The following is a 17856-nucleotide window of genomic DNA, read 5'->3' as shown; positions in this document are numbered from 1 at the left end:
CTTCGGACTTGTAAAAATGCGGAACGTTTATTTTTCACATTAGAAAAAAGTTTCTTCAGCGACCTATAGTGCCTCCGTAACATTACAAAAGAGAAAAAAGTTGCCGCTAGGGTTGTTTAGGGGTCCTCCTCGCCATTGCGACCCGCGGAGCGCTACAATCTGTTTCAATCAGTGTCTCACCGGAGCTGAACAGATGGGAAGGGCGATACCACTGCACGGCGGAGAGGGGCGCTTAGAACTTTACTCAACACATTCAACTATATATGAGCTAAATAAACAACTTAAATAGGATTAATTTATATTTTCACCTAATGTTAACTAGTAATAAATACACATGTTGGTGGTTATAGTTATTTTTTGTTAGATTTGAATAAACTTACAGTGAAGACCACCCCATCCACCTGAAAATGCGCACAACCTTTTAAAGGGAATGATTGTGAATCCTAAATTAAACTAAAAGGTTTAAACCAGGTATGATCCAAGTGATTTACTTCTCATTAGTAAGTTTCATTTGTGTGCTGAAAAAATACTTTTAATCTATCTATAACACATTTTTGTTTGATAATTTCCTGACTGGAATTGTCAAAATATACTTTCAACAACTTTTACCAGCGAAATTATAGGGTGTCCAGAGTGGAACATGTAATAATTACATTTTAGGATTATGTAAGGTAAAATAACTTTAAAGTTGCAGGGAAATTTAGTAAACGACGCAGAAGTGAAAGTTGTGCATACATTACACAGGGGTTCCCTCTATCGTAATATCTGTGAAGTGCAGGGAGAGTCCAGTGGCAGGAAAAACAGAAAAGTTGCTTCTGTTCTGGTGCCTGTGCACACTCTCACCATGTCCCCCTTTATAAATAAATAACAGTAATATTTTATTTATTTATGTGGCTACTGACAGAATTAATCATACCAGTTTGCTCTAAGTATTTCTGTTTTCCCATGTACTTGTGTAAAATGTGTAATGTTTGTCCTTTGGGTGGCACTAGATGAAAGGTCACCAGCCCTTGAGATTCACAAACATTAATCTGTAAGAAAATAGGCTTATCTGTGTCCAAACAGACACATGTTGTTTAAAGTACACATTGTACAAAAAGTTTGAATTTAATATTGTATGAAATGTGTATAACAGAATATTTAGTACATATAATATATACTGTACATTATATTGTAATTTCCAACATGCTCTTTTTAAGGTTAACCATCACAGCAACATTTCTTATCAGCAAGTTTCAACAATTTAATATTAAAGTTGTTTATATGACAAAATTATACTTTTTTTGCAGAAAATATAATCTCAGTAAGAAAAAAACAAAATAAATGGACATGGCAAAACATTGGTTTGAGGATAAAACTGCATCACTAGTCACGCTGTTGTAATGTTATTTATTTTTTCCATTTATTTTGAACTCAACTTAAAACAGATATTTATATATATATATATATATATATATATATATATATATATATATATATATATATATATATATAAAGTGAAATACAAAAACACATTTTTCCTGTTTAACAATAATATCAGAATATTATTTTTTTAAAGAGATGTAATCTGGGTACTAACATGTTGCTCTTACACACTGTAACAACGATGCAGTTGAAGTAAACATGGTACTCATGCAGCAGATTGTCAGGTTTCTGTATACAGCGGTTTATCTCCTGTCCACTGGCTTTCAGAAAGGCTCATTTGTCCATCTCATCCTACATTATTAAACATTTGCCATCATATTCGTGAATACAAGAGAATTCCTTCCTTCTTGGTGTATTCCTAAAATGAGAAACAACAGCGTGAGGTGTGAATTGGGAACTTTCCGGTGTCCAAAGTGCCACAAGGTGGCAGCAGTTGCCGGTGGGCCAGGCAGCATTTGCAGTCTGTAATACGTCTAGAAAGGCATCGATGGTGACATTTAACTCTGGAAATATTCTCATTCACTGTAGTGAAATATTTCGAGGCATCTGTAGCTGTTGTTACTGGTTAATTACTAATTATTACTAATACTGCAGAACCACACTGTAGCTCTCAATTACACATATTTATCAGGAGTAGAGACAACAAAAGCAAAAGAAAACGTGTTAAAGTCGTCAGTATATGCATGTTCACAGTTGAAAAACAAACTGGTCAAAAAGGTAACATAAGCGTAAAGAACCTACAGTGGTTGACTGGCGTCATAACTGACCTCTTCCCAACAGATGCCACAGATAAAGCAGTCTGATGACAATGTAATAATCAGGTTTTGTACCTCTTTGTTCCCCTCTTTGCTTCTTCCTCCTGAACCAGAAATCAGTCCGAGCAAAACAATTTGAAAGATGTTTGAATTCATAAAACATGACAAAAGTTCAGAGATGTTAGAAAGGAGCTTTAAATGAGGATCAACACTCATCTGACCAGTAAAACGAAGCTGATATACACTGTAAGATGGACAGATGATGCACTTCTGTCACATGGCGTGTTGAACTGATGACACACTCGAGTCCGGTTCTCGAGATTTACTGCTGCAAGCTTTATATATTATGAAATCAGATTTGTTTCAGAATCTCCAAGCTAAACTTTTTAAAACTCAAGCAAAGAACAACAATTAAAACCAAAACTTTCTAAAACTTCAGTAAAATAAATTATCTCAAAATAAAAACTTCACAATCATCATGAAAACTATTTGGCTTTTATTTTGATAAATTGAGTAGTTTTGTTTGGACTTTCCTCTTCCTCTTTCGTTTTTCTCTCTATTTTGGTTGCATTTCACAGTCTTTGGTTTTGATTGTTGACTGTTTGGTTTCATTCCTGACACAAACCTTTCATGGGCGGGCTCTTTTCAGGGACGCATTCCGATTGGCTGGTGAGTTTTGGAGTGACACAGCTGTAGCCCAATGAGATGTACAAACACTTTCTTAGGAAGTTTAAGGATTGAAAATTAAAACTACTTCTGATTCTCTGACAAAGAATTTGAAACTGTGGAATTGTTATTGTTTAATGGTCATTTTCTTCAATCATCAGCATTCATCTGTGCTGCTTAACCATAACAATGTAAACATCCTTACAACCATTAAAAGATGAGTTAACTGTTTACTTCTGAATCCTCATGAACTCAGCCACTTTCACTCTTCAGCACACAGTAGTTAAAACACTTCCCCATAAAAGTATACTCTAGACTTGTATCTAGAAACTAATGCAAACTGCTCACTTAGTGATAAAACAGACATGGGTGTAAACATAACTCAAAGCTGAACTTGGCATACATATACAAGGGTTCAAACAACATCTGGGCTACAGCTGTGTCACTCCAAAACTCACCAGCCAATCAGAATGCGCCCCTGAAAAGAGCCCGCCCATGAAAGGTTTGTGTCAGAAATGAAACCAAACAATCGAGAATCAAAACCAAAGACTGTGAAGCGCAACCAAAATAGCGAGAAGAGAGAAAGAAGAAGAGGAAACTGCAAACAAAACTACTCAATTTAACTAAATAAAAGCCTATGAGTTTTCATGATGATTGATAATTTTTGATTTTAAGATAATTCATTTTACTTAAGTTTTAGAAAGTTTTGGTTTAAATTGTTTTTTTGCTTGAGTTTTAAAAAGTTTTGCTTGGAGATTCTGAAACAAATCTGATTCCATAATATACGTCCCTGAATCAAATGAATGTCTCGGTGTCAGACCTCTGCAGCGCTGAATGACATGTGGACGAGGTAATTCTGCTCTTTGATTCAGATGTGGTGGAGAAGTGATGCATAAAACTTACAGGAACACACCCGACTTGTGCCCCCAAAGGAAGGATGTCTCATTATGTTGACTCCTCCATCCTGATGCCCACTTCCTCTGCAGGTGAGAGGTGATAGGACATCAATCATACTAAAAAAAAGCAAGAGAGGAGGGGATTTTAGCAGCAGACATTTGGACCTGTCCTTGAAAGGAAAAAAAATAAGAAATAAAACAAAGTCTTGGTCCCATTAAGTGTCTCAGTAAGAACTGAAGCGATAAAAAGTCCCACTTTTTCTAAGTGGATTGCAGCCATTAATACGGTTGTGATTAATCCACAGTGACAAGTCTGCTGCGAAAAACATCCACTGTGAATAACATACACCAACATCTGACTCCTGGCTCGTCTGTGTGTTTATGGGTCATTATTGTCTGCCCATATTTTCATGCCTTGCTTATACATAAACGGTTTCACATTAAAGTTTAAAATAGAAAACTAACGACGGCTTTTCTCTGCTGATTTGCTGGAAGTGATTGCTTTTCCATTGAGAAGGATCAATACATCAGTCAATGCTTATGAAAAACTAGTTTAAGGGAAATGAGGAGCCGGTGTGGTCATCATAAGTTCTTATTTATGTTCTCACATCTTTTTTTTCTGACATTATGAATAAAATAACCCAAAGAATGAGAGACTGATACTCGGTGTTACTATTAGTAGTAGTTGGAAGTCTGCGAACATTTGCAGCATTCAGTTTGCCTGCAGGTATTATGTAATACCCGGACTGTTAAACAGAGACCTCATTGCTGATGGGCAACCCTTTGTGCTTTTGTGATGTAGTGTACATACGCTCATTAAAGAAACACACATTGCATTCTAATTATTGATAATTGTCTCTTCTGTGGGTTGTGTGTAGGTACAGCTCCACATGCATGAGTTTCTGTGGAGTTGTGTTAGTGCAGAGCTGTGCCGCTGGGGCTGTCACACACAGAGAGACACCGCGAGAGGGAGGGACTTAGGCTGCAGGACAATGCTGGTGTTTGTGCAACGGCCCCTGAGTGGCGGCTGGTTCTCTCAGATCGCTCTCGCTTGACTACCATTGCTGCAAGCACTGCTGAAGTGAGAGAAAGTGGACAGTTTGATCCTGCGGGTGGGATGCATCAGCAGAGGTAAGGGCCCCGTTCTCCACTGCTGTGTTACTGGAAGTTGTCTGACAGGGGCTTGTGTCTTTAAACCGTGTTGAGAGGGGTTCTCCAGGACAGTTTCGGGGGAAACTGGAGGTTGGCTTGGGGGTGAGGCACCCTTGTCTGTGTTTTGGCAGGGTCACTGCTGTGAGTGAATGGAGTCGAAAGAAAGTTTCACAGAAAGAGGCTCAGTGAAAGGCATGTGTAGAATGTGACTAGGCTCCATAGAAAAGGCAGAGTTCAGAGGCAGAAAATGAGTTAAAATTTCTGTAAAAACGGTCCTAAAATTAGCAGAGGCGCTGGGGTATGACCTGAAACGATACAAAGTCCACATCCAGATGGGTAAAATAAAAACAGGAAGGATTGATGCGGGCGAGGATAGGCTGAAGGTTTACTGTGGGGTAAAAATAGAGACAGAATGGAGGTGAAGAGATTAAGAGAGAGATTAATTAGAGAGCTGAGGGAAGAGGCAAGTCAGAATGGGAAAAAGCAGAAAAATGTGAGGAAAACCAAACACAGCACCGGGAAGGAAGAGTTGTGAACCTCAGATCAGGTTTCTACAGCATTTCCATCGTCTATTATTCACCTTAAAAAGAAAAGAAAAGATGAACTGCAACCTATTGTACTCAGATTAAACTTGTAACTCAGTCTTTTTAAACTGCTTTAAAAATCCTTTTTAGTTCTTTGTGTAAATGCAGAACATCTTAATAGCCGGGTTCTCATTTTTACTTCCCCTCCTTGTTAGATCAAATCTCTTCTAGCAGACAGATTAGAGAGACTCAAGATGTTCTTTCTGTCTGTGTGTGTGTTAGTCCTGGGATGTTCTGTCATCTAAAAGTATGAATGACCAGCTCGACACAGGTGTTACAACCATTTTATCACTTCTAACTGCTTGTGTTGTCTGTGTCCTGATAGTGGAGCAAGAGATCCGGTTTGGACGTGAAGCGTCTGGACACAACACTCAGCTCCAACGCTGGTCTTTTTGGCCACAACAGCGTAGAGGGAGGGAATCCACCCATGTGGTAGCAGGGAGAAGAGGGCGGACTGATCCAACCACGTTAAAAAGAAGCTGTGTTTGTGGTGTGGGGGGCATCTTTGGGCTGCGTGCTGAAGAGAGGGAAGAGTTAAGAGCACGAAGGCGGGAGCAGGTGGAAGAGGAGAGGAGATCTGGGCGAGGAGCCCTGAAACAGGCAAGATGGGAGAGAAGAAAGTTAGGTAAGTAGCTACGTCTTTTTGTTTCCTGTAGTTTTTATCTTAACAGCAGTTGTCTTATTATAGATCCTTTTAGATGCTCCTTTAAACTCTGCATTTTGTCTCTGGTTATTTACATCTTTCCCACCATATGAGCTGCCATTTTCACTGTTAGAGTTTATGATTCTGTTTAAGTGGGTCTGTTTATGTGTGTGTCCATGTTGATCCTTTCACAGTCTCCCTGCTAAGCTGATTAATGGGGGCGTGGCAGGCCTGGTCGGTGTGACATGTGTATTTCCTATTGACCTGGCAAAGACCCGCCTACAGAACCAGCAGGGCATCCAAGTCTACAAAGGAATGTGAGTGGGGTTTCCCCGGCCAGACTTAATCTGCTTCTGGAACTGAAACGTCACATTTAAAGACAGAGCCTTTAAATTAATGCTAATTGTTTTTGCTGTAGGAATATTTAAGTTCTTTAGATGAATAAGCGTCTGTAATGATCAATATCATATAGTCAGCCAAGAACAACTGAGTATGTTTTTCCTTGAAGCCAATAGAAATGTCAAAGTTCAAACATCCTGCTGGTTGTAAATAGTTTAGCATCAGCGCGCTTTTTTCAGTTGCGAACATGTAAATATTTCTTATCTTACATTTTAAGCCTTTTAAGTCATATGGATAATCGTTTATGCAGTTTCTGACACATTTTGTATCACTTTGTGGTCAAAACTTCACTCAAAATCCTGTTACGCAACCTGATACTTGTCTTCTGCCCTCTGGGGGATACAATGATACAATAATTCACTCAAAACAATTTTTTTTTTTTTTACAAATAGATGTTTTTAAAAGGTAAATTTTTTTTATTTTTTTTTTTAATTGTTTGTTTTTACATTTCTTAAAGGGCCAGATAAAGACTTCAGGTTAAAAAAAAAAAAAAAAAAAGAGCATCACCTCTAAATAAACTTGTTTGGGCTTTTATTTTGTATTTCATTGTTGTGTTTTTTCATGGGTTGCCATGATAACTTTGAAGTGTGTTAAATTAATTTTTAAACAGCATCAGTTTCTCATGTTTAACAGTTTTATTTGAGGCAAAATCATACAAAAGAGAGATAAAATAGACAGACTGTGTCCTTAAAAGACCCAACGACCCTGAATTATGAGCAGAACATCAGCTGGCAGGCTTCAATAGTGCTGGCTGGTTGGGCGTAGCCACCGTGGGTGTGTGTGTGTGTGTTTGTGTGTGTTCAGCAGCCTGTGGTTTTCCACTGTGAGTCAGACATGGAAAATATCCTTCACTACTTATTCCTTTCCAGGAAATGTTAAAAAGTGAGTCTTTGTCGACATATCTATTGGGATTGCTGTGAGATGTCTCGTCCCTGGACTCAGTAGATGATTCTTGGGGTTTGGTACACCCAAACATAAAAACATAAAGAATCACAATACTGATATTATATGAATGAATGTATATTTAACTGATCAAATGTAGACACTTTTAGGATAACTTTTATGTAATGGTGATTTTTCTTTGTTGTGTTCAAAGGTTTGACTGTCTGGCAAAGACGGTGCGCTCGGAGGGCTATTTTGGATGCTACAGAGGTATTTTCTGCTTCTTTTATCAACAGGATTAAGTCTTCCCTCCTATGCTGTTGGTTCTTCTGCAGCATTTACCCCCTCTAGTACTGATGGTCATCACTAAGCTGCTGTTCAGGTTGGTTCTACCTGCATGCTTTAGCACTGCTGCCATTGGCCTGTTTGTTTTGTCCAGGTGCAGCAGTGAACCTCACCCTGGTTACACCTGAAAAAGCAATCAAACTGGCTGCCAATGATGTCTTCAGGCAGAAGCTCTCTAAGGATGGGTAATTTTTTACATTTACTTGTGATATCTGCATAAAAACGTAAAGTTACGAAGCATTGTATCAAACCAACATGCAACATAACAGGTTTGAATAAGTTTTATTAAAACTACAATTGTATGGAATCAGATTTGTTTCAGAATCTCCAAGCAAAACTTTTTAAAACTCAAGCAAAAATCAACAATTAAAACAAAAACTTTCTAAAACTTAAAGAAAATAAATGATCTCAAAATCAAAAATGATCAATCATCATGTTGTCTCAGCATTGCTCCTAATACCATTGTGTGTGCCCAGGCACCTGCCCCTGTGGGGGGAAGTTCTGGCTGGGTGTGGGGCTGGGACCTGTCAGGTGGTGGTCACCACTCCCATGGAGATGCTCAAAATCCAGCTGCAAGATGCAGGAAGGCTTGGTGAGTTGTTTGCAGGGTTTAAAACTAGCGCCATGATGTGCTAATTTAGGTGATAAAATGTTTCCAAATAAATGCAGCCGACTGTATTTAACATGTAGAGACGGACTGTGTCCTTCAGAACCAAGACGGCTAAATGTTGGCAGAATAAGAAGGCTTTTGCTGCGACTGTGACAGGTAGCATTAACCTGAAAATGTCCTTTTTCCTTTGTTTTATTCATCAGCTGCACAAAGACCTGTCCCAGCTCCAGCTCAGACTCAGGCAGCTCACAGTCCAGCTCCGTCATTGGTGGCTCCTGCAGCACAAGCCAGATCGATTCCTCCTCGGCGGCCCTCAGCCACCGGCATCACTGTGCAGCTGCTGAAGACTCGTGGCCTTGCGGGCCTCTACAGAGGAGCAGGAGCCACTTTAATGAGGTTGTCACACAAAGAAACGCATAATACACCTCAATTCCACCGACTGGTTGGAGCTCCTTTATCTCTGACTCCAGCATCATTCGCCATGTCATCGTTTCAATGAGCTCCTGCCATGTCAGCAGATTTATTTCCACCCAGACTTAAATTCATTTCTAACCAATATCTGGTATTGATGATGGGAGAGTCTGACTACTCCAGTGCATCCCAAAGATGCTCCATGGGGTTCAGGTCTGGACTCTGGTCCATGTGTGGAACTGATGTCTCCTGTTCCCTGAACCGCTCTGTTACAATCTGACCACATGAATCCTGGAGGAAGATGGAACAACCTGCTCATTCTGGATATTCAGATATCAGCTGACCTCAGTCTTTACTCATGATGCTGAACCTGAAGCTGGACCTGACCACCTGCAGAAACCCCAGATCATAGACTGCCTCCACATGATGTCTGCATCTCTGCCTCTCTTCTTACCCTGATGCTCCATCACTCTGGAACAAGCTAAACCTGGACCCATCAGACCTTCTTCCAGCTCCAGAGTCCAGTCTTTCTGCTGCTTCTCCTCTCTGATCAGTGGTCTTCTTCCGGCTCCTCAGCTGTTCAGTCTCATGGTTCATGTGGAAACGTTCTTACAGTCACTATGAAACCTGCTCCTGAGTTCTACTGCTGTTTTTCTTCCATCTGGTTCCTCCAGACGTTCCAGTGATCACCATCACCATCATTCAGAATGTTTTTCCACCATGTTTCTTCCTGGAAGTCGATGCTTCTCCACCATCCTTCCAGTTTTAATGCTGCTGGACGGTTCGGAACCCAGTTTCAGTCGTTCCTGCGTCTCCTCACGTTTTCTCTGCTTCATGCTGATGATCTGACCCTTCTGAAACAGACTAACATCTTGTTTTGTGTCTTTTTAATACTTGTTTAAGAAAAACTTGCATGAATCGTCCAATAGGAGGCTCCGACCTGTTTGCTTATAGTTAAATCCAGGTGGAAACTTTTTTTTGTGTATTTTATGCTTTATTTTGTATCTTTAAACTGATCTGAGTTTTAATTACGTAACTTTAGTTTCAGACATATCTGCTCATCAACACTGATCAATAGCATCCTGCAGCTATGTCTGGTTGTCATGCTGCAGTTTAATTGGTTCACATCTTTCTCTCATGACCTCACTCTCCCTCCGCTGACTTTTTTGCCACCAATATTTCAGAATGTGATCATCTTCCCTCAAGCTAAACGATATATTTTAAATGAACATTTCCAGGGATGTCCCCTTCTCCATGATCTACTTCCCGCTCTTTGCCAACCTGAACAGTCTGGGCCGGGAAAAAGGAGGCGGCCAGGCCGACATGCAGGCCAAGGCCCCGTTCTGGCAGTCTTTTGTGGCGGGCTGCTCCGCTGGCTCAGTTGCTGCTGTGGCTGTTACACCTCTGGATGGTGAGTGGGAGATGATACTTCACTCCAACCATTAATTTATCTTTGAAACAAGACGTTCTGCCTCCAGAGATAAAAACATCTGCAAATAAACAAGAAAGTAAACTTCAGCCTCAGACATTTTTTTTTCTTTAGTTATTTTATTTTTTTATTTATTTTTTATCAATCTCAGACATTTTTTAATTTTAAATTTATTATTATTTGTATTATTATTATTATTATTATTTATTAATTTATTTTTTCATTATTATTATTAGTCTCAGACATTTCTAAGGGCTTACAGTTAAAAAGCAAGTCCCAGTGAGGTGCGCTGCATGTGAGGGACTTTCTGAACTGGATTCAGACACTGGTGATGTTACTGGTCCAGTTCCACTTCCTGCCTACCCCTCCTTTTCAAAGGCAGGATGCTGCTTTTCTTCCAGGAATGAAAGAAAATCAGAAACATAGTGGCCATTCACCTTCCAGCTGCAGCACTGGGAACAATCTGAATCTGATCACAAGGCCGCTCCTTCATCTCCGATAGAAAAGTTGTGACTTATCTCTGTAAAAAAAAGCATCAAATTCATTCTGCAGGTCATAGAAAAGAAATAAAATCACCTTCAAACAGCATCTTCTTCCTGTGATTCTGCACACAGTCATAAAGACGCGCCTGCAGACCTTGCAGAAAGGTGAAGGAGAAGATTCATACAGAGGGATTCTGGACTGCACAAAGTAAAACCGTCATCTGAAACATTTACTTTCTTAATATTCATGCAAAAAGCCTTGAAACACACCATGTCCTTGTATCTTTAACTCATTCCATCTTGTGTGTTTTGCAGGCGCATCATGAGGCGAGAAGGCCCATCAGCGTTCCTGAAGGGTGCAACATGTCGAGCTTTGGTCATTGCTCCTCTTTTTGGCATTGCGCAGGGTGTTTACTTTCTCGGTGTGGGGGAAGCAGTTCTGGGTTTGATGGGATAGCGGTGATGGGCATCTGGTGGTGGTTGTGTTGTTTCTCTATGAATAACACGCTGCTTTAACAGAGTGAACGATGCAACAGAAAGAGCAGTGAAAAATTCTGCTAACCAAAGGAAAGACAGGTTGAATTTACTAAAAAAAAAGTGAATAATGATTCTTTAGGATTTGACATTCTGTCAGCAGGGTTCTGTTGGTTAAACATGGTCCTGTATATATATATATGTGTGTGTGTGTGTGTGTGTGTGAGGGTTCATCAAGTCGCAGCAACTCCTGGCTACTGCTTGGTGCAATCTAGCCACTTCGCTCCTTCACCTCAGAGATTATTCCAACTTCTGCATTTTATTCCAGGCTGCTAACTGAACCGGACCTTTTTATGGTCCGTGCATCATCGTAAAAGCAACGACTTGTCCTCTCAGCGTGTTTTATTGTTACTTATCTGGTTTCAGAGTGTGAGCTGGGTCTTTGGCTAACCATTCAGGTCCGTATGTGAGGTCTCATGCAGAACAGGACATTCCTCCCTCTCCATCCTGCTGGTTGGAGTTGTAATCTTGTATTCATTCTCTGGACTGGGAGGTGCTACCTGCCAATCTCTCTGAGGTCAGTTGTTAATCTGATGGTAATACTTTAATCTCTGTATTAGCATACAATATAGTTTAACACACAGCTCGCTTCCTGCTTAGAGGCGGCAGGTTAAACGTCTGAAGCCCTCTGGCTTCCTCTTCTCCACAGCCTGCGGGGGTTAAATCCCAAAGGTTGCTTTTTTTCCTGCGGAGTAGCTTGGAATGATGAATGATGAAGAAAATGCAATCGATGCCTTATCACTGCTGTTAGTTTCTACAACATCAAAATGACAAGTCTTAAATGAATTCAGAGGAACTGGTGGCGTTGGCATCTTGTTTTGGTCCAATTTAGCGAAGACAATTCTAAACGTTTGGATCAGGGAGGTCAACCTGCAGTCCTGCAGGGTTTCTGTTGTTTCCCTCCACCAACGCAGCTGATTCCAATCAAATGCATCCAGCAGCTTCTTGTCAACTGGTTTTTACGTTTCAGTCAGGTGTGTTGGAGCAGGGAGACAACAAAAACCTTTAAAGACTGGAGTTTGACACCTGTGGTTTGGATCCACGCAGCGAGCATGGCACCTCGCCTCGCCAACCGCCACTCCTCAACCCCGCTGGGAGGCACTAAAAGCGTTTTTTCCTTTTGTTTTTTGTACATTTTTAAAGCAAACCACATTTTGATGCGAGTAGAGAACCTAGGCTACTACATTCTCCTCACCGTAGTGTCATCTGTTTGTTTACAATCTGTAAATAAAGATAATTCATACATAATAATAATAACACTGTGTCAATGTATTTTTTGTATTTCTTTACAACAAAGCAAATCATCTTTTTGCAGACATACACTTAGAAATGAATGTTTTACAAAACATCATTTTGGCTGCAAGTAACACACAATGAAATAATCCATCTTTGGTTTGCAGCGCGGTTTTTCTACCCGTAACAGTTTCAAGCAAATATCTGCAGACTGAAGCAAAGTCCAGAAGTCCACTGAACATCTCCGAGACAGGAGGATGAGAAGTACTTAGTTTATACAGACACACACTTATTGCATCCCAGTCAGAGTCTCCTTGCAGCCTGATGATCATCAGGCTGCTGGACATGATCAGTGGTCACCGTAAAGACGGCGTCCCACCGCTCTCCTCAAATCCTCCGTTAATCCGTGAACCTGCGGTTGGGGTTGGGACCAAACAAGCTCACTCTGATTTCAGGCATCATCTGTGGGGAGGTGAATAAGTACAAATACGTAAACATGAGGAGAAAGCCAGACAAACTACTTACGGATATAAGAGCTGCTGCTTTAATCTGTTTTTAAGCTCCAGCTGACATGTGATACACCAGCAGCTCCAGAAATACTCATTTTTCCCTCAGAATTAAAGCTTCTAATGTGGAAACGTTTGGATAAAGTTGGGTCCATTCATCAGTCTTTAAGAGACTGATATTTATACACAGAACTTAAATAATGCAGGTAAAATTCGTAGTTAATTCAGAAAAAAAGCCAATTATTTGCCATTTGTTAGCAAATTAATTTCCATGCCTAAAAACGAGTAGCTGATGAATCGATTAGTGAGACAATTTGGCTTGATCATCAAATTCACGTTTTTTTTTTCTCTGATTTTCTCAAACTTTAAGCGTAAAACAAGAGCAGTGCTTCCCTCTACAGGCGGAACTAGATCCCACAGTCATACAGCATAGACATAAATACATAGACCCGCATCGTATCACGCTGCCTTTACCAGCTGACGTCTCATGCATTTATATGTAAGGTGTAGGTTCAACCACAACAATAATTTCACCTATTTTTACCTGATTTTTCTCCCAGTTTGGTTTGTTACAAAGGACAGCGATATTATGATACAGATCACTGTGAAACATTAAAAAATACGTGCTAACATATTTTTTATAATGCTATTTAACAAAGACATAAGGTAGCTGTGATATAAATAAATGTATAAATGAATTTGATAGTAACATGTTTGATTGTTTATTGATACATTTGGATTAAACTTTTTTTATCAGGTTATTATCTAACTTTGTGAAATGTAATTCCACACGATCTGCTTTCAATATTTTGCCGGTTAGTGAACCGTATGCTGAACAACATACAGGAATATTTGCTGCTTTCTCTTGACAATAATTGACTCTTTATTTACATTCATTAATTCATCAATGTAAAGATACAGTTGTACAAAGTCTGAAAATAAAGTATTGTATCAAAACTGTAATTCGGAAGTTAAGTAGAAAAACACTATTTACGAGAGCATAAACCTCCACCAAGGCCTTTAAAAAGTTCCTGGATCCAAACGGTGATCCGGATCACCACCAAAATTAAATCAGTACTTCCTTTTCACGTTTCCAACAAGTCCTGAAAATTTCTTGAAACTCTGTCCATAACTTTTTAAGTTATCTTGAACACAAACAGACAAACAGTTAAAACGGTAAAAACATAACCTCCTTGGCGGAGGTAATTATGCTACCAAGTAAAACTCTCTTTGTGAAGCATGAATATCATATTTTTCCATAAAAACTTCATAGGAGTAAAATTTATTATTTGCATTTAGTAGATTATTCACTGTGTTAACATTATTTATAAACTAGTTATATAGAAAAGTGTTTTGTTTGTGCGTATATATGTCCACATATATATGTCTACGTATATATGTCTACGTATATATGTCTACGTATATATGTCTATGTCATACAGGCGGACTCGCGGCACCTTGTTAGAGTTACTCTACCTGCTGCGCGATGAGTTCAAGCCTGCTCTCCAGGGTGTTGGAAACCTTGATTTTTCCGTTATCGTTGTACACCTCAACTCCTCCGCAGCTGTTAGAGCAGAGGACATTTCACTGCACATCCTTTAAAACGCGCAACCTGCTGAAGCGGCGTGACGTTTACTTTAACAGACGTCAGACCAGCTTACATGTTGGATGGGAGAAAACGCTCTTCATCAATTTTGACAGTGATGTTGCTCTTCACGGCTTCTTTGTAGATGGGAATGTTTTTATTAGCTGCTGCCTGCCAGGAAATTAAACACAGAACGCTGTTTATTATACATGTAAAGAGTCCAGTTAAACCACACATGAGATGACAGTCGGCTCTACCTGAACCATCTCTACATCCTGCTTTCTGCAGCGGATGGTAACTTTAGGCTCCAGTAGTTGGTAAAATGCCTAAAAAGAGAAGAAACTACTAAAACCTCTCATCTCACAGACTTTTGAAACAAAGAGAATTAGGAACTTTGTTGGTTTTACCACATTTTACCTGAAGTATCAGGCCTTCCAGTAGTTTTGAGTACTTTTCAGGGTCCTTAGCAATCTCTGCAAGTCTCTGACGGGCCTCACTCAACAGATCCTGAGACAGGAACGCACGGAAGTAAGACGAAAGCATTAAAACGAGTCCGCTCGCATGTTCAGATACACTGTTTAAAGATGTCAGAAAGCCAAACTGATGTAACGACACTAAACAACAAAGAATATCTGAAGAGTATTGATCTCCCACCGTGATCATGTCATCTCGGACCTTCAGCACCTTCAGCCTGGCCTGGTTCATCAGGTTGGACATCTGGCTGAGGAGGGAAAATAACCAGGATTAACCTTAATTAATACAATACAACTTTATTTATAAGGCACTTTAAAAACAACAATGTTGGCCAAAGTGCCACATTGTGGGGGGTTTAAAAAAAACAACAACAAAAAACAGAATAAATAACATACATTAGGACAACTTAAAAAAAAATTCTGACATCTAAAAACAACCAAAAAATAAAAAGAATCAAATTAAAACAATCGAAATAAAATCAGATCTAAAAAGTCAACATAATTAAATTCAAGTTCCCCTTTCAGATGATACAAAGAGCCACTTAAATACCAAGTAAACCCTCAAATCTGCAGGTATGAAGCCAAATAATGTTTAAACATGTCGTTCAAAGGCTGAAAGCACCAGCGTTGCAATAACTGGACATTCTGTTCTTCTTCCTGAGCCAAAGCTGCCTCCAACAAACCTGTACTGGGCTTAAACTGGTACCAGTTAACTACTTTATACTTCTTAAAAATATTTTTATTAATACTTTCACTTTTGTACAACAAAAAGTCTGACTTTCAAAGCTATGACTTGAATCTAACATGGTAGAAATATTTTCCCTGAATGAACGTTTTTTTTCTTAAGCTGCAATAAATGAGTTTAAACTCACATTTTCTTATGTTGTTCAATCTGTTTTTCTTTCTTCTCATAATATTCCATGATTTTCACCCGCTGGGTTTGCACCAAACGACCCTTCTCAATGTTGAATTCTTCCTCTGCCTGCAAACAAACAAACAAACAAACAAACAAAAGACATGTCATCGTGGGTTTCTCCTGGCTTGCAGACACTCTTGCATTACCTTTGCATCGATTTCCTCTGCTTTCTCGTTGGCCTCTTGCTCAATGAAGCCCATCATGTGCTTGATCTGCAACAACAGACAAGCAGTTTGCTCAGTGCACAAACATGCACATTTCTACATATTAGATCAACATAAACAACATTAAATGTTTAACAATTTCACTTCAATAAAGACATTTGTATTTATCGACACAATGTGCCTTTTAATGTCAATTATTATTTATAAAGTTAAAAAAAAAAAAACCTGACAAGTAAACAGGAGGAGCACCGTATGGAATAGTTAATAAACAGCTACGAGCTCCGTTAGTAAACTTCGTAACTTTTAACTATCGCTTAACTTTCTTCTGTTTTACCTGTTTCTGTACGTCAGCATCGGTTAAAGCCATTCTGTTTAATTTCTGTTTTATTATGTTAAATTCTGAGGGAAAAACTTTTAGCCGTTTTTAAACAGGAACTGTCGACAGGACGGACTTCTCTTCCAGGTTTCCAGTCGATGCAGTTAATCATGACGGAACTGCACTTCCGGTTTATCCATTCAGAATAAAATAGCGAGAAAAAAAAAGAAAAAGTAAAGTTTGGAATAAATTTTCTCTTTCATTTAAAGACTTAATTTTATGTAAATATGTTTTCTATTTGTTATTTACTTATAATTTGACATCTAAACGTTCAGATTAATTAAATAATGACTGTTTTCACACTTTTTACTTGCATTTGAAGGTTTAGGGAGAATATAAGAAGAAGTCACCTTCTGACATTTATACTGTAGGAGTTTTACATCCCGCCACGCACCCCAACCCGCACCCTTTCCCTGCGGCTGCGGAGCAGGGTTGCCAGGTCTGTTTGTTATCAGCGCCTTTGGGCTTTTTTTTTTTCTGTGAATTTGCAAGGAAGTGTCATTAGTCTCAGATTGCAGGTTTGTTTATTGTTTTTTTTTTTTTTTGTTTTTTGTTTTGGCTTGTTTTCTTAAGTCTCACTACTTATTCTGTCTTAATTTACTTCCTTATCTCCAAATGCCCCTATACACCCAGCTTCACAGCAACTGAGTGACATACCCATAAAAAAACAGAGAATGCCAAGATATAAAACATAAAATTTAACTTTTTTTTTTCGTTTTGCATTATTTAAATTTTTATTTGTACTTATATTTGGATTTGCTGTACTGCATGTTTCTCCTTCTACCACTACGTGCACTAGGGGTGGGAAAATCGAATAATATTCTATTATTATATTTTAATATTTTACACACACACACACACACACACACACACACACACACACACACACACACACACATATATATATATATAATTTATTTTCATAAAATTGAAATTATAATAGATTATAATAGATTTTTATTTTCTTAAAATATTTATGGTTTTTATTTTCATTAAAGAAATATAAAAATATTAATAATTAGATAATAATAATAATAATAATATAATATAACTGCAATGGACTGGCAAGCTGTCCAGGGTGTACCCTGCCTGTCGCCCAAAGCCGGCTGGGATAGGCTCCGGCTTCCCCGTGACCCTGAATTGGAATAAGCGGTTCGGAAAATGAATGAATGAATGAATGAATATAATATAAAAATTAAATATCATGATTTATTGCTTAACAATTTTAAAATCGATTTTTTTTTCAAATGAATAAAAATAAGCCATTATTGTAAAAAAAATTGCAATTATTAATGTTTTTATTGATTTTTTTTACTTGTTTTCTTGGGAGTCATAGCAGCAGAATGGAAGTCTGGCGACTGTGTTGTTTTTTCCTCATTGAAATCAAGAA

The 17856-nt window shown here is 38.8% G+C and overlaps 2 protein-coding genes across 2 annotated transcripts; one reads left to right on the top strand and one right to left on the bottom strand.

Moving 5' to 3' along the window:
- Nucleotides 1-4797: 4797 nt before the first annotated feature.
- slc25a18 (solute carrier family 25 member 18) lies at nt 4798-12398 on the top strand. The gene is made up of 10 exons (XM_079247049.1): nt 4798-4873; nt 5804-6103; nt 6316-6438; nt 7617-7672; nt 7842-7932; nt 8224-8339; nt 8561-8753; nt 10007-10179; nt 10812-10887; nt 10995-12398. Exons 2-10 carry the CDS (start codon nt 6084-6086, stop codon nt 11134-11136), a joined length of 990 nt encoding a protein of 329 aa, XP_079103175.1. The 5' UTR covers nt 4798-4873; nt 5804-6083; the 3' UTR covers nt 11137-12398.
- A 133-nt stretch (nt 12399-12531) lies between these two features.
- Nucleotides 12532-16561, bottom strand: atp6v1e1a (ATPase H+ transporting V1 subunit E1a). Its single transcript, XM_079256452.1, has 9 exons — nt 16425-16561; nt 16073-16138; nt 15883-15992; nt 15192-15258; nt 14955-15044; nt 14795-14863; nt 14614-14708; nt 14429-14516; nt 12532-12908 (listed from the first exon to the last, which is right to left on the bottom strand). The coding sequence occupies exons 1-9, from the start codon at nt 16455-16457 to the stop codon at nt 12846-12848; spliced, it is 681 nt and encodes a 226-aa protein (XP_079112578.1). The 5' UTR covers nt 16458-16561; the 3' UTR covers nt 12532-12845.
- Between the last annotated feature and the right edge of the window lie 1295 nt (nt 16562-17856).

Source organism: Telmatherina bonti (assembly GCF_933228915.1).
Source record: "Telmatherina bonti genome assembly, chromosome: 2".
Taxonomy (NCBI): Eukaryota; Metazoa; Chordata; class Actinopteri; order Atheriniformes; family Telmatherinidae; genus Telmatherina; species Telmatherina bonti.
Note: the sequence above shows the minus strand (reverse complement) of the source record. Positions and strands in the feature narration are given on the sequence as shown.